Here is a 14828-nt window from a genome sequence, read left to right on the forward strand (position 1 = left end):
ATCAACAACAACTAACAATTAGATTGAAAATCATAAAATGTTTTTTTTTTGTCACTTTTTATTTAGTGAGTCGTGTCAACCCGACTCGGGGGCTCTCTTGTTGACCTCCGGCATGCCCCGTAAAATCGCGAAAGCAATACCTATTGACATCCATAATTTTACCACTTATTTATCCAATAAAAAATGGGAAATTTGAACACGTGCGAATCACAAGTGTGGCATTTCCGGAATCACCAACGGCTAGTAATTATATAAACGGCTAGTTCTCTTCTTTCTTAGCATTTCACTCTCATCATCACTCTCTCCACTTTCTCGCTCTTTCCCAGAAAAATAACAATTTTCCCTCAACAGAAAAGTGATTTTCCTACGACAAGATTCCTCATTTTCCCAATTATCCAAGATACCTCTCCAAAGACTTCTCTTGGAGATTCATAAACAGGGTTTTGAGAATTTTGCCTATAAAGTGACTAACCCTTAAGCCCTGTCTTTCTTCATCTTTGTATCAGCCTTTGAAAAACAGGGCCTTTTTTTAAGAGAAAGTAGTTCCTTTGATCACTAACATCATTTTCTTGGCATTCAAGAAACGGGTTTTCAAGATTTTCCCTGGAAAGTGACTATAGATAATCTTCTTACTCGAAGTAGCCAACAATGTGGACCCACATTGATAAGAAGTTCTCGACACCGCCTCCAACTTTGAGGAAGCAAAGACCGCCGCCATCTCCGTTGTCGGAAAGGAAGAAACTGTCACCGATGAAGGCCAAAGATGATCTCTTTCGTGTAATTCACAAAGTGCCTGCTGGTGATTCTCCTTATGGGAAGGCTAAACATATTCAGGTTATTGTTTTTATTTATTATTTTTGTGAATTTATTTGGTGTAATCTTGTTGGTTTGTGGTTGTTTTTTGTCTTGTTATATTTCTTTTTCCCGGTGATTTTTGTAATTTTGTCATGAGCGATTTGGTTCTTGAATTATATTAAAAGAATATGGAATTTTGTGTGTTTACTGATTTTTCAAGAACACTGTATTCGTTGTGATAACAGTAATACTTTGTTTATAATGTAGAAGTGGAATTTGTATGGGAGAGTTACCCATAGTAATTAACTCTTGGTTTGATTAAAGGGAAAACTGTGAGAAAATAAAAATTAAATGATTTCTGCAATTTTATGCCTATATTACTTGTATAGAACAGGTTTTTGTAGTGGATGAAGTACTCTTGCATGATTTACTGAACTGAATTTTCTCCAAATAAAAATAGTTGTGTGCTTTTGGTCAAAATTTTAGGTGAAATCATTAGTGATAGACTAAATGTCCAAGAGATCTACTGCATATTTTTGCAAGATCAATTTCTTTAAAGTTTTACAGCTAAAGCCATCTTGTGTTTATGGTGTTCTTTTATTTTTCTTTCTTATTTGCAATTCTTTAAATATAGTTGGTAGACAAAGATCCAAGCAGGGCAGTTTCAATGTTCTGGGCTGCAATTAATGCTGGGGATCGAGTTGACAGTGCTTTGAAAGACATGGCAGTTGTGATGAAACAATTGAATCGATCGGATGAGGCAATCGAAGCGATCAAATCTTTTCGTCATCTCTGCCCTTACGATTCTCAGGAGTCTCTTGACAATATTCTTATCGAACTTTACAAAGTAAAGTATCATTCTCTTCCCCTAATTTCTTTACATTTTACTAGCACATTTCTTTCATTTTCTGATTCAAGCAGTTGCTGCTGGAAGTATAAGACTGTTAGTGGTGGTTGGGTAGATCTCATTGCATTTGAGGCATATGTGTGTCATGTTTGATGAGAATTTTCCCTTTCCTTTATCTTCAATTTAAATTCATAATTTATAAGAAAAGTGTAATTCAAATTTAGGCAGGGGGTTAAGGCTTGCTCATAGCATTTAATACTTTTTATCAGCTCCAAAGAGGATCTTGGAAAGGCAGAAAGTTAACTGCTGTGTTTCTTAACCTTTTACATCTAACCAAGGCTGTGATAAATCGTATTGTTCTCATTTAATCTCCTATGCAACTACCTCTGGAAAAAAATCAAGTTAAAATTCTGTATCTTATCTGTTATTCCGTTTTGGCAGAGGTCTGGCAGAATTGCAGAAGAGATAGAAATGCTTCAGTTCAAACTGAAAAAGATTGAAGAATGTATAGCTTTTGGTGCAGCAAAGACAAAGTTGGCAAGGTCACAAGGGAAGAAAATTCAAATAACTGTAGCACAAGAGAGATCAAGGTGGATATTCATCTGTTCACTTTCTTATTTCATGTTTTTGATATACATTTTATTACAATTATCTCACTTTGAGCATCTAATAATGCAGAATTCTAGGAAACTTGGCTTGGGCTTATTTGCAGCAAAATGACTATGAAATTGCTGAACAGCATTACAGGTATTCCTTTGTAACTGAAATTTTGAGTTACAAATATGACAATTAATTTCTGAAGAAAACAGTCCTGGATTTTTACCAATAAATTTATTTGCAGGAAAGCTCTGTCCCTTGAGGCAGACAAGAACAAGCAGTGCAATCTCGCAATCTGCTTGATGCATATGAACAGGATGACTGAAGCAAAATCTCTGCTTCAAGCAGTAAAAGCATCAGCTGGAAATAAGCAAATGGATGAATCCTATGCTAAATCTTTTGATCGTGCTGTTCATATGCTGACTGAGTTAGAGTCATTATCAGTGGTAGAAAGAAGTGAGAAGCAGCATAAAAATGACAATGAGGAAAACCAAAGACCTTTTGGATTGCCTGCTGACAGAGACTTGAATTTAGTTGATGGCTTAAACTATGGTGGTCCAAATCCTGTATCTAATATCAACACCTCTAGAAGCATGGCAGATGAACATGATGAAGTGGTGCCATTAAATGAACAAGATAGAACATCTTACTGTCAAAATCTCCACAAGAATATGAACAGAGTCTTTGGATATGACAAAGGGAGTTCAAAATGCATGCCATCTGGATCAGCAGCAACTTCACAATTTTCTCCACACTCTATGTTTGTTAATAATTGGAGGAAAGGTTCCTATCTTCAAAACCAAAGTGGAAAGTCTGGCTTTTCTGGTACTATGAAGGAACATTGGGTTCGTTCAGCTGGAATAGGAGTAAGCTGTGTACAGCAAGAGACATATGCTTCCCCATCAACTGTTAAAAGCAGTTCTGAATTCCCATTTACACAAACACGGAGACCTTTGTGGGGACTTGCTGACGGGGAACAGAAAATCAATAGATGGGGAAATAGTTATGTGTCATCTGACCAAACTAAACTCACAGATAATGTGGTTCTATTTACACAACCAAAAATATCATCTTCAGACTTGGCAGAGCAGAGAAGGGGAAAATGGGGAGAGAAAGCAGTTGGCAGTTCTGTTCGCAAACTATTGTTTGAGCAAGCTATAACCACCGAAAATGTACTCCAGAATGCTAACGGAGAACTATTGGTTTCAACAAATGATAAATCACTTAAAGAATCTGAAAGTGCTTCCACTTCACCTACTGGTGAAGACTGGAGAAGGAAATCTCTGAAAGGTTTTGCTCAGTTGAAAAATGAAGCAGCAGTAGAATCTCCTTCTCAACCAAAGCCTTCTTACTGGGGAAATGATGGGTTTGCTCAAACAAAAGATGATACTGTGGGCAGAAGCTGGACAACAAGTACTTGGCAAAACAATGATGATAATACAACTTTCGTTGGTGATGAGACCTCTGAAATGTCTTATGCCCTTCATCCATTCATTGCAGAACCAAAGTCAACCCAGGATTGCATTGCAGCTCAAGGTAAAAGGAGTTGGGCTGATATGGTTGAAGAAGAGGAAGAGGAAGAAGAAGAGTCATTATCTGATAGAATTTCAAGAGTAGGTTTGGATGGTTGGAATACAGGAGAAGAACATAACGACGAAAATATTAACTCAAATGTAATTTATCCAAGTGCTTGTCCACAGACTCAGAACATAAGCCAAAAACTCAAAGACTCCATGGATTTCCAGAAGGGAAATGGTACATCCAGAAGTGCTGTTGTTTCGTCACAGAATCAAACATTGCAACATTCTTTGTGTTTTGGTCAGTACCAGAGGCCAAACATGGGCTTGAACTCTGTGCCACTGAAGGATAATGATTTTTTTTCCAGGAAGAACTTTAATATTAAGACAAGAAGCAGATTGCAGGTTTTCCAGGACATAACGCCTTTTCCTGACAGTCCATGAGCTCAAGCAGAAGTAGTTCATTCTGGAGCTTTTATTTGAATTTGAGTTTGATGTAGAGTGTCATATATTCTTTACTTTCTTTCACACATGTTCAGAAGTTCATTGTCTTTCTGCTGCGTATAACATTGCATATCTGTATATAACATATAGAACAGTGTTGTGAAATATGATTGAAGAAATATACAATTTTGTTTCACCGATTTGTTATCAGTAATGAATGAGGATTGTGTAGTGATGTGTATATTCTACCATTTTTTCTTTTTCTTTTCTTAATTTATGTATTTCTATGTCCTCTAGCTATATTAATTAAAATTGGCAGGAGATTAAAACACAGGACAGAAAAGTAAAGAATATTGAGATGTTCAGTAATATTATTTGAAAGACAAACAATTGAGGGAAAAAATTATGAAGGCGTAAATTTTTTGAATTAGTAACTGATATGCTTTGGAAGGGTAAATATGAACCACATAAAATGATGAATATAGGGTCAATGGTGCACAGTTGTGGATGACCCATAATTCTGCATTTTTTTCAGCTTGTCTAATTTGACCATAAACTAATTCATGTCTTAGACAAGTTAGGGATTTTTACTTACTTTCTGTTGTCATCATAATACCCAAAGGTCCAACAACAGATCAAATGGTCGTCTTATATATTGTTCATGATTTTGTGTTCAAACAAAACGTCCAGTTGTCATTTTAACCGAGAATGAAATTAGGGTCATCCCACTTAGTTGGTTTCGAATGCTTGCAAACTAGATGCAACCTTAATCCCCTCTGTTTTCCCCTCTCTTGTCTCACTAGAAAATGTCCTCTGATCGCCAAGTTTCACCCTCTGAAATCTCACACACAAACCTCTCTTTTTAGTAGAAAAAATGAATATTGATTGACTGTGTTATGAGATAATACTCCCTCGAAACGTGATAACTTGCCTTCCGTAAATTTTTCCAATTGCAACTAAGTGGATGCATCCTAAGCATGCACAACTGTGCGTCTCTTTAAAATTTCATACATGGCAAAAATTTATTTTGTTGATGTGACATCAAGGTGAACGAGCGTGAAACTTTCATGCACGATGGTTCATCACCTTAAAATAGTAATATAAACATTTATTCTAAATTTTAACTTATGTCACATTGATATTCAACAATTAAAAAAAATATATAAAACAATTATGCTTTTAAGATGAACTTGTGGGTGTTACAATCTTAACGCCTCCCTGTGGATAAGTGGGAGACTCATTACATTATGAGGAAAGCAAAGATGGATTCGAGGCAAATTCCTTCTTCGTGGAGCCTCCAAATGGATGTAGTGATCTTTAAACTAATTACATTGTATGTATAACATCTTCCCTTGATCCTATGGAGGTTTTTTTATCTCAAATGTTTATGTTTGTTTGTTTTGATTTACTTTGCAAAATAGTTTGATTTAAGTTAATAAGTTTTTAAAAAATAGTTTTTAGTTTGGATTATAGTTTGAACGCTTTTTAAATCGAATTAAACCATAAACGACATTATTTTAAAATATATATAATTATATAACTATATTTAATAGAATTTTCAATAAACAATTAAGTGTACAATTTATTTTTTTCATATTTTTTTAATCATTTTTTTTACATGTGTACTGTATATATATTCATATTTATTTAAATGTTTATTTTATATTCTATAAAATTATAATTCAATAAATTTTATTAAATAATATATATTTAAAAGTGAATGATTTTAATAGATTTAAACCGTAATCCAAATTGGACTTTTTCAATTTGATTTTGTTTGGTTTAGTTTGAAAAATTTTTAAATCATTTTATTTATTTTTGTTTGAAAAAAATAATTTTCAAACCATATCAAATTGGACCATAAACACCCCTACTGCTACTTAATCAAAAGCGCCCAAGTCAAAATATTGTCCTTCTAGCCCATTCATGTGGTTGACCACAACTATATGCTAGAAGCTTCTTCTAGATCCTTCGAATTAATACTAACATTCACATTACACCCTTTGTTCTACATAACTGTTAAGGTAATGACCACTATTTTTTAGATCACACTACAGATTAACTAAAAATAAAAAATAATTATATCTTTTAACGGTATAGTCAAGGATTTTGACACTATGTTATTCTTTGAAATACTCTTCTTAAAAATTTTCTTGTCTTTTCTTACAAGTTATCTATCTTTTGGGCTACCATTTCAAGACATTAAATGTTATGATCACCTTGAATTTTATACGACAATAAATTGATAAAGTTTTCAGCATTTATTATAATATAGATATGTTTCCACCTTAAATTTACTCTTAAATGAGAGTTTAAGTTCTACACAAATTCTTTGTATGTCATGTTTTGTTTGATAATCAACATTTTCTATCTTTCACCAAGATTGGTCATCACGTTGTCTTCAACAAATATCAACTATCTTTCATATCCAACCACATATACTATGTCAATATTTTCAAAAAACTTGTGATGGAAAAAATTAGTTATTACATTTGCAAGAATGTCTAAATAAGTAGTGGAAATAAGCATGGTACTTATGAAGTATATCATATGAAACTGCATAATTTAAAATATAGTACAACCCTATTTGCAAATTATCAAAATAACCTATTTAATATCATGAATTTTTAAAGTACCCCAAATGTATAAAAATTTGCATTCTAGGCATAATTATGCCTATTTGTCCATAGAGATATTAAAGTAATTACCCTAAACATTAGGGATCTAAGAAAATTATCCCAAAATTTAACATTAAACAAAAATGCCCTATTAATCTGAAATGACTAAAATACCCTTATATATAAACAAAAAAATTTTCATACCTTACCCAAATTTCCCTCGAATTCACTGTTTGAATTCAGAGGACAACCCGAGGCTCCCACAGTTCAGTGCCACTTGAATTCTTTGGATTTTTTTTGTATTTTTCAAGTTTTTGGGCGACGAAAATGGTAAAGAAGTTTAGTACATCATTTTTTTTCATGTTTGAATCATTTTATTGTTTAGATTTTACCTATTTGTTAAGGATTCTAAGCGTCATTAATTTTAGCATTTCGTTTTTGAACAATGTATAAAATGTGTTGATTCTTACTTATCTTGGTTGAATTTGTTGAAGGATATTGTGTTATGGTAGGTTTAGATTTGATGTTGTTGAAATAAGAGGTTGAAATGATAATTTTTATCAAAAAATCGATGTTTTTGGTCGGCGAGACACCTTGGGGAACCCCAAGATTCCCCGAGGTGGACAAAATCTCCTCCAACTTTGGTTGACACCACATGGAAGGGGGGAATTGTAAAAATTCAAAAAATGAGCACCTAAGGGACTACAGGGGAAATCTCAAAGGCAGGGGTATTTTGATCAGTAACCTTGGGGGGTTCTTTGTGGGAACCTGGGGAATTTAGGGGGGAATTGATATTTTTTGAAATTCTAGATCCTACGTGAGAGCAAAAAATAGATAAGAGGGCAAAGTGATATTTTTCATGTCTATTTTTCAATTTTATTCAATCTAGGGTTTTTTAACATATAGTTTTTAAATTTTAGGTTCACTTTTTGATTTTTGTGATTTATAGATCAGTTTTTCAGTTTTTGTCATTTTAAGATTTTTTTTTTTTGCACATATTTTTCAAATTTAATGTTTGTTTTTCGATTTCTATCATTCCTAGGTTTCTCGATGTGTAGTTTCCGATTTTCATATTCATTTTTTAGTTTTTGTCATTCTAGGGTATTTTGACATGTCGTTTTCAAATTTTAAGTATGTTTTTCATTGCTTATCATTTTAGGGTAGTTTTCGAATATCAGATCAATTTTTTGATTTTTTTTCATTCTTAAATTTTTCAACGTATAGTTTTTGAATTTCAAGTCAATTTTTTGGTTTTTATAACTTTAGGGTATTTCGATGTGTAATTTTTGAACTTCAGGTCCATTTTTTTATAATTGTCATTTTAGAGTTTTTTGACGTATAGTTTTTGAATTTTAGGTTGATTTTTGGTTTTTATAATTCTAGGGTATTTCAACATATAGTTATTGAATTTTAGGTCCCTTTTTTTATGTTTGTTATTTTAGGGTTTTTGATGTATAGTTTTGGAATTTTAGGTCGATTTTTCAGTTTTTGTCATTCTAGAATATTTCAACATGTAGTTTTTGAATTCCAAGTTTGTTTTTCACTGTTTATCATTCTAGGGTTATCCTACAAGTAGTTTTCAAATTTTAGGTCAATTTTTTAGTTTTTTTTTTTATTCTAGGTATTTTGATGTGTAATTTTCAAATTTCAGGTCATTTTTTTGGTGTTTATCATTTTAGGGTATTTTAATGTGTAATTTTTGAATTTCAAATCTATTTTTTTTATATTTGTCATTTTAAGATATTTCAACGTATAGTTTTTGTATATTAGGTCAATTTTTTAATTTTTACCATTCTAGAATATTTCAACATGTAGTTTTCAAATTTCATATTAATTTTTCAGTTTTTATCATTCTAGTATTTTTTAACATGTAGTTTTTGAATTTAAGGTCTATTTTTTATTTTTGTCTTCGATTTTATGTGTGTGTTTTTTTTGAAATTTTTATCAATTTTATTAGGATAATAATTTCTTTTTTATAGGATGTTTTCTATGAGAGAAAATGTGAGGACAACGAATTAAGAATCTCGGATGAGGCACGACACATTCAAACAGGGGTTACTTTTTATGTACAGTGAAATTCAATGTCCAGGATTAAATCTACACAATTATAGTTGTTTGAGAGAACTCGCTTTTGACATTTGCTTCGATTGACAGATACGAGATTTAGCAGGGTGTTGGTGCATTCATTCATATTACGACAGTTGTATCGGGGACTAGGGCAAAATAGGTTTTAGCTTAGGATTAATGAGGTTGATGTGAGATTCGGCCTATTTGAGTTTGCACTTATGACTAGGCTACCACTTACTCGAATCATTACTCTTTCATTGTATATACCATGAGGATTTGAAGATAAGATTCGGGATACCTAATTTTAGAGCTATTAAAAGGTACAATATCATGATTTGGAGCGTATTTTTCTGACGAGGCCATGGGGAGATGACGATATCGACACTGTCAAAATGACCCTTTTGTATCGTCTTTATATAGTGTTATTGGGGAATAATAGAGGAAAGAAGGTATTTGTGGAGCATCTTTAGTTGGTTAATCATTTAGACGGTTTCAATTCCTACCCGTAAGTTGATCTAATGTGGAAAATAACATACGAGTGATGTCCTAAGTGAGTGAGAGAATATGCTCCAATCGAATACCAAATATGTATAAATATAATATCTATGGGTTCCCGCTCATATTCCAAGTAAGTGTATATTTTTTAATTATATATATATATTGATTGTTAGGGGAAAAAATATTAATTGAATTTAAATATTAACATTTACATTGTAATTTTGAATTTACAAAATGATCAACACCTTATATAATTGGGTGGACTTGGTTATTATTGATACATGTCTACAAATATTTAGGTGACATATGAGAGATATTCTTGGATGAAGTCATATGGGAATTATATTCACTGGTGATAATGTATGTAATTGTTCATTGATTAGTTGATTAATACAAATATATTAATTATATATCTAAATAAGTATGATTATATCGATTAATGCAAATATGTTTAATTATATATCTGAATGAGTAGGACAATGTTACTTTCCCACTCCAACTATCATCAAAATGAGAAGGTTATATAATGGTATGCTAACATTGTTGCCAACAACGATATGTTAGATCCCTAGTTATCCTCATCCTCCTTGGCACATTCCTCGACAAGAGATGAAGTTTCTCCAACTATGCCACCTGTGGATATTCAAGCCCCTAGTCCTGAGACAACTATTGATGTTCAGGCCTTTGTTATCGAGTAGACTACATATCTTGTTGTTGAGACCCTAGCCATTGAGACAACACATCTTTATGGTGTTCAAACCGATGCTACCAAACAGTCCACACACAAGTGCCCATTAACTATGTCATCTATTATGTCCCTATTAGATGTTGTATTGGCCCACTGAGGCAGTATGATATTAGGTGAGATTTCTAGTTTGTAGAACCAGATGTCTTTCTTGATATAGCAGATGTCTTGACTAGAGGATTGGATGAGTTGTTTAGAGGACATTGTGGTGGGTACACGATTGAATACAATCGAGTAGGTGACAAAGTAAATACAATTTATTTGTTTTGTAAATTATATTTATCCATTTGTCTAACATGTATATTAACTTCGTATAGGGTACTCGCAACGGTGTTAGGAAGCCTTCACCTGTTGGCCCTCCAATTTCATCACCTACCTCACGTGATATTTGTAATTAATTGTTGTTAGTATATTTTATATGAAATTTCATTAAAACATTTATTGTTAATATTCATATAGGGTAATGGCCATGAGAGAGTATTGGTTGAGAGTTCTCCATGTACACCTTCCTCGATCGTAAAGGTAGGGTAGATTGCTATTATTAATTTGGTTGAATGTAGTTAAATATTATTAGGTATATTTAAATTTTGTTTCCTTCTTTTTAGGATGAGTGATTGTGATTTATTGCTGACTTTTCTAGTGTGGGAAAATGGGTTATGGATATTAGTTCATAGGGAGACAAGTTACTAGATGTTATGTCACAAGGAGAGCAGGATAAGGTATATCCATAATTAAATATATATTTAAAGATATATTGATCACTAATAATATTAAATTATTTCTCTAGTCCATCTCGGGGGTATAGATGATTGACTTGACAATAATAAAGGATTTCCTTGCCAAACCTCTTTTGTCATATGTTGAAAAGATAACATTGACCGATTTCATCATGTTTGTTAATTAAGGTGAACTATTGAATTAACAAATTTATAAAATTGTTTAGTAGGTGTGAACCGCTCTTGGTAAGGCCATTTGAAAGGGTTTGTTTATTCGCACTCCATACACAAATCCAATCAAATAAAGGGCGAAATGATATATTACGATCATTCCTTCCTCTGTTGTAAAGTTTGAGGAAGCTTTCCTCAAATGGTACAACGGAGTTGCAACATCGGACCAACATGAAGTATATTGTAGAGGAGCAAAGTCTAAAACCACTTTTCAGCATATAATTGTCGAGTGGCTCGAGTGGTCAACCAATGACGTCAGTGGTCGACCAATGACGTAATTGGTCTATATCCGTCGACTTTGTTTAAATGTTTTATATATTTGTGAAAACATAATACAATTCATGTTCTATATCCACTTTAATGTGTAAATTCCTTATTGGCATTACTACATTGGTACCAGCACTAGCAGTAGGCCATCATCCCATACCACACATTCTTCATAGGTCATATCGGGATGATAATGTTAAAATCATGTATATGTCTCTATCTAAGCATATATATATACTGAATATACAAGATAGAAACCAAAACTAAATTGCGGAATATTAAACACTAACCTCCAGCCATTGCTTGACGATTTGATACAGAATAATCCTCTGGAAATTGTTCTGAACTTTCGTCTTCTAGGTGATCTCTTTTTCTCATAAAATGGTGTATGTTTTCTGTGTAGAAAAAGCTCACCCAAGGACCCTATTTATAGCCTGAAGAAGCATTCTACCATCAAGAATGCTACGGAAATTGTGGAGTTATGGCATGGGAGTTACAGACCATTACACCATGAAGAAGTAACTGCATGAAGCAGTTACCATTATCCCATGAAGAAGTAACTGCTGCAGTTACCATGCATGAAGCCATGAAGAAAACAGTTACCATGCATGAAGCCATGAAGAAAGAAAAACTAACATTCTCCCACTTGGTCTGTAACCCATCAATCCACATACTGAAGTAAAGAAATAAAATACACGAATCATGGCGATAAGTCCTCTAAGAACGAGTATTATCTTCCATATATCACGATGTATTCATTCCTCTATATCTTAATGAATAAACCTTATGTTTATTCTGGGTCCAAATTTGATTATTTTTTCAACCAAAATGTGCACATAAAATGAGAAAACTTAATCAATTGAAAAACTGAATAATTTTATTATAGAAAATGTATATACATCAAATCACATGATGGAACTCACTCTCATCACAATTACGACATGAGACCAACTCCCATTCGCTCTACATGATCCTTAAAACTTTTTGGTGGCATGCCTTTTGTCAAAGGATCGGCTATCATCAATTCAGTGCTGACGTGTTCAATGACCACTTTATTTTCTTTTACACGTTCCTTAATGGCTAAATACTTAATGTCGATATGTTTACTTCGACTACTACTTTTATTATTTTTAGCCAAGAAAACAACAGCTGAATTGTCACAATAAATTTTTAACGGCTTAGAAATAAAATCCACAATCCTAAGCCTAGATATGAAACTCTTCAACCATACACCATGTGATGTAGCCTCAAAACAAGAAACGAACTCAGCCTCCATGGTAGATGTAGCAATCAATGACTACTTGGCACTCCTCCAAGTTATGGCTCCGCCAGCAAACAAGAAAATATATCCAGATGTTGATTTTCTTGAATCAACACAACCGGTAAAATCTGAAATCGGAGTAACCAACTACCTCTAAATTATCAGTCCGTTTATATATAAGCATGTATTCTTTGGTCCCTTGAAGGTACCGCATCACTTTCTTTGCAGCTCTCCAGTGGTCTATACCTGGGTTACTCTGATATCTTCCTAACATCCCAATAACAAATGCAATGTCAGGTCTTGTGCAAACCTGAGCATACATAAGGCTTCCAATAGCTGAAGCATAGGGAATGTTCTGTATTTGTTCCTTTTCAAGTTCATTTTTAGGGTATTGGTTCAAATTGAACTTATCACCCTTCACAATTGGTGCTATATTCGGCGAACAATCTTTAATCCGAAATCTTTCTAAAACTTTATTGATATAGGTTTCTTGAGATAGACCTAATATGCCTTGAGGTCTGTTCCTATGAATCTTAATGCCAATGACATAAGATGCCTCACCCATATCTTTCATATCAAAGTTTTTAGAGAGAAATTATTTCACCTCATAAAGCAATCCTTTATCATTGGTTGCAAGTAATATATCATCCACATATAGAACAAGGAAACAAATTTTACTCCCACTGACCTTTTGGTATATACATTGATCCATGATATTCTCTTCAAAACCGAATGAAGAGATAACCTCATGGAATTTCAAATACCATTGACGGGATACTTGTTTCAATCCATAGATGGACTTCCTAAGCTTGCACACCAATTGCTCACCATCACTAGAGGAGAATCCTTCAGGTTGTTTCATATATACCTCTTCCTCTAAATCTCCATTGAGGAATGCCGTTTTCACATCCATTTGATGCAATTCTAAGTCAAAATGGACTACTAATGCCATTATAATACGGAAAGAATCTTTCCTAGATACAGGAGAAAAAGTTTCTGTATAATCGATTCCCTCCTTTTGAGTGAAACCCTTAGCAACGAGTCTTGCTTTATATCTCTCGATGTTACCTAATGAGTCTTTCTTTGTTTTATAGACCCATTTACACCCAATAGCCTTTGCCCCATTAGGTAACTTGACAAGATCCCTGACTTCATTACTCTTCATAGATTTCATCTCATCTTTCATAGCATTGTACCACAAAATAGATTTACTGCAATCCATTGCTTGTGAAAACGTAACAGGATCATCTTCGACTCCTAAATTATGGTCAATTTCTTGTAAATACACTATATAATCACTAGAAATAGCTGATTTCTTCATTCTAGTTGATCTTCTTAATGTTGTAACACTATCCTCTTGTGGAGTAGAGTGTACAACTGGTGGTTCAACAATATCTGAAGGTTGTTGAACAGTTTGATCTATTAGAGTATTATCAGCAACTTGTGGAACTTCATTAATTGGTTGTTCAACATCCATTTGAACTTGAGGGGTGTTGTAAATAACAACCAATCTATTACTCGAAATGGGTGGTTGAGTACCTGAATGATCTTTCTCAAAAATTAAATCCTGAGATTGATCGCTCCCACTGATTAAGTCATTTTCAAGAAATTTTGCATTTCGAGATTCCACTATTCTAGTGCTATGTGATGGACAATAAAATCTATAACCCTTAGATTTTTCGGTATATCCAATGAAATAACCACTTATAGTCCTTGGGTCTAATTTTTTTTCATGTGGATTATAAACTCTTACTTCAGACGGGCATCCCCAAACGCGTATATGTCGCAAACTCGGTTTCCAACCTTTAAATAACTCAAATGGTGTTTTAGAAACAGCCTGGTTGGAACTCGGTTCAATATATACACTGCCGTTTTAAGAGCTTCTACCCACAGTGATTTAGGAAGATTGGAGCTGCTAAGCATACTCCGCACCATGTCCAATAGAGTTCGGTTTCTTCTTTCTGCTATACCATTTTGGTCTGGAGAACCAGACATAGTGTATTGGGCAACAATCCCATTTTCTTCAAGAAACCTTGCAAATGGACCAGGTGCTTGTCCATCATGAGTGTATTTACCATAATATTCTCCACCTCTATCTGATGTCACGATTTTAATTTGTTTTCCAGATTGTTTCTCTACTTCTGCCTTGAAAACCTTAAAGGCATCTAATGCTTCATTCTTGTTATGAAGCATGTAGAGATACATGTATCGTGAATAATCATCAA

The 14828-nt window shown here is 33.4% G+C and overlaps 1 protein-coding gene across 1 annotated transcript; it reads left to right on the plus strand.

Annotated features, from left to right (window-relative positions):
- Positions 1-306: 306 nt before the first annotated feature.
- On the plus strand, positions 307-4396 carry LOC123225423. The gene is made up of 5 exons (XM_044649365.1): positions 307-834; positions 1430-1642; positions 2084-2232; positions 2321-2389; positions 2484-4396. Exons 1-5 carry the CDS (start codon positions 649-651, stop codon positions 4198-4200), a joined length of 2334 nt encoding a protein of 777 aa, XP_044505300.1. The 5' UTR covers positions 307-648; the 3' UTR covers positions 4201-4396.
- Positions 4397-14828: the final 10432 nt, after the last annotated feature.

The sequence above is a fragment of the Mangifera indica genome, chromosome 9 (assembly GCF_011075055.1).
Source record: "Mangifera indica cultivar Alphonso chromosome 9, CATAS_Mindica_2.1, whole genome shotgun sequence".
In the NCBI taxonomy this organism is placed as follows: Eukaryota; Viridiplantae; Streptophyta; class Magnoliopsida; order Sapindales; family Anacardiaceae; genus Mangifera; species Mangifera indica.

What these genes read in the sequence shown, in the direction of transcription:
- LOC123225423 (XM_044649365.1), top strand. Translation starts at nt 649, where the DNA reads ATGTGGACCCACATTGATAAGAAGTTCTCGACACCGCCTCCAACTTTG. An exon ending in GGAAGGCTAAACATATTCAG is followed by an intron (nt 835 to 1,429) that starts GTTATTGTTTTT and finishes CTTTAAATATAG; the next exon opens with TTGGTAGACAAAGATCCAAG. An exon ending in ATTGCTGAACAGCATTACAG is followed by an intron (nt 2,390 to 2,483) that starts GTATTCCTTTGT and finishes ATTTATTTGCAG; the next exon opens with GAAAGCTCTGTCCCTTGAGG.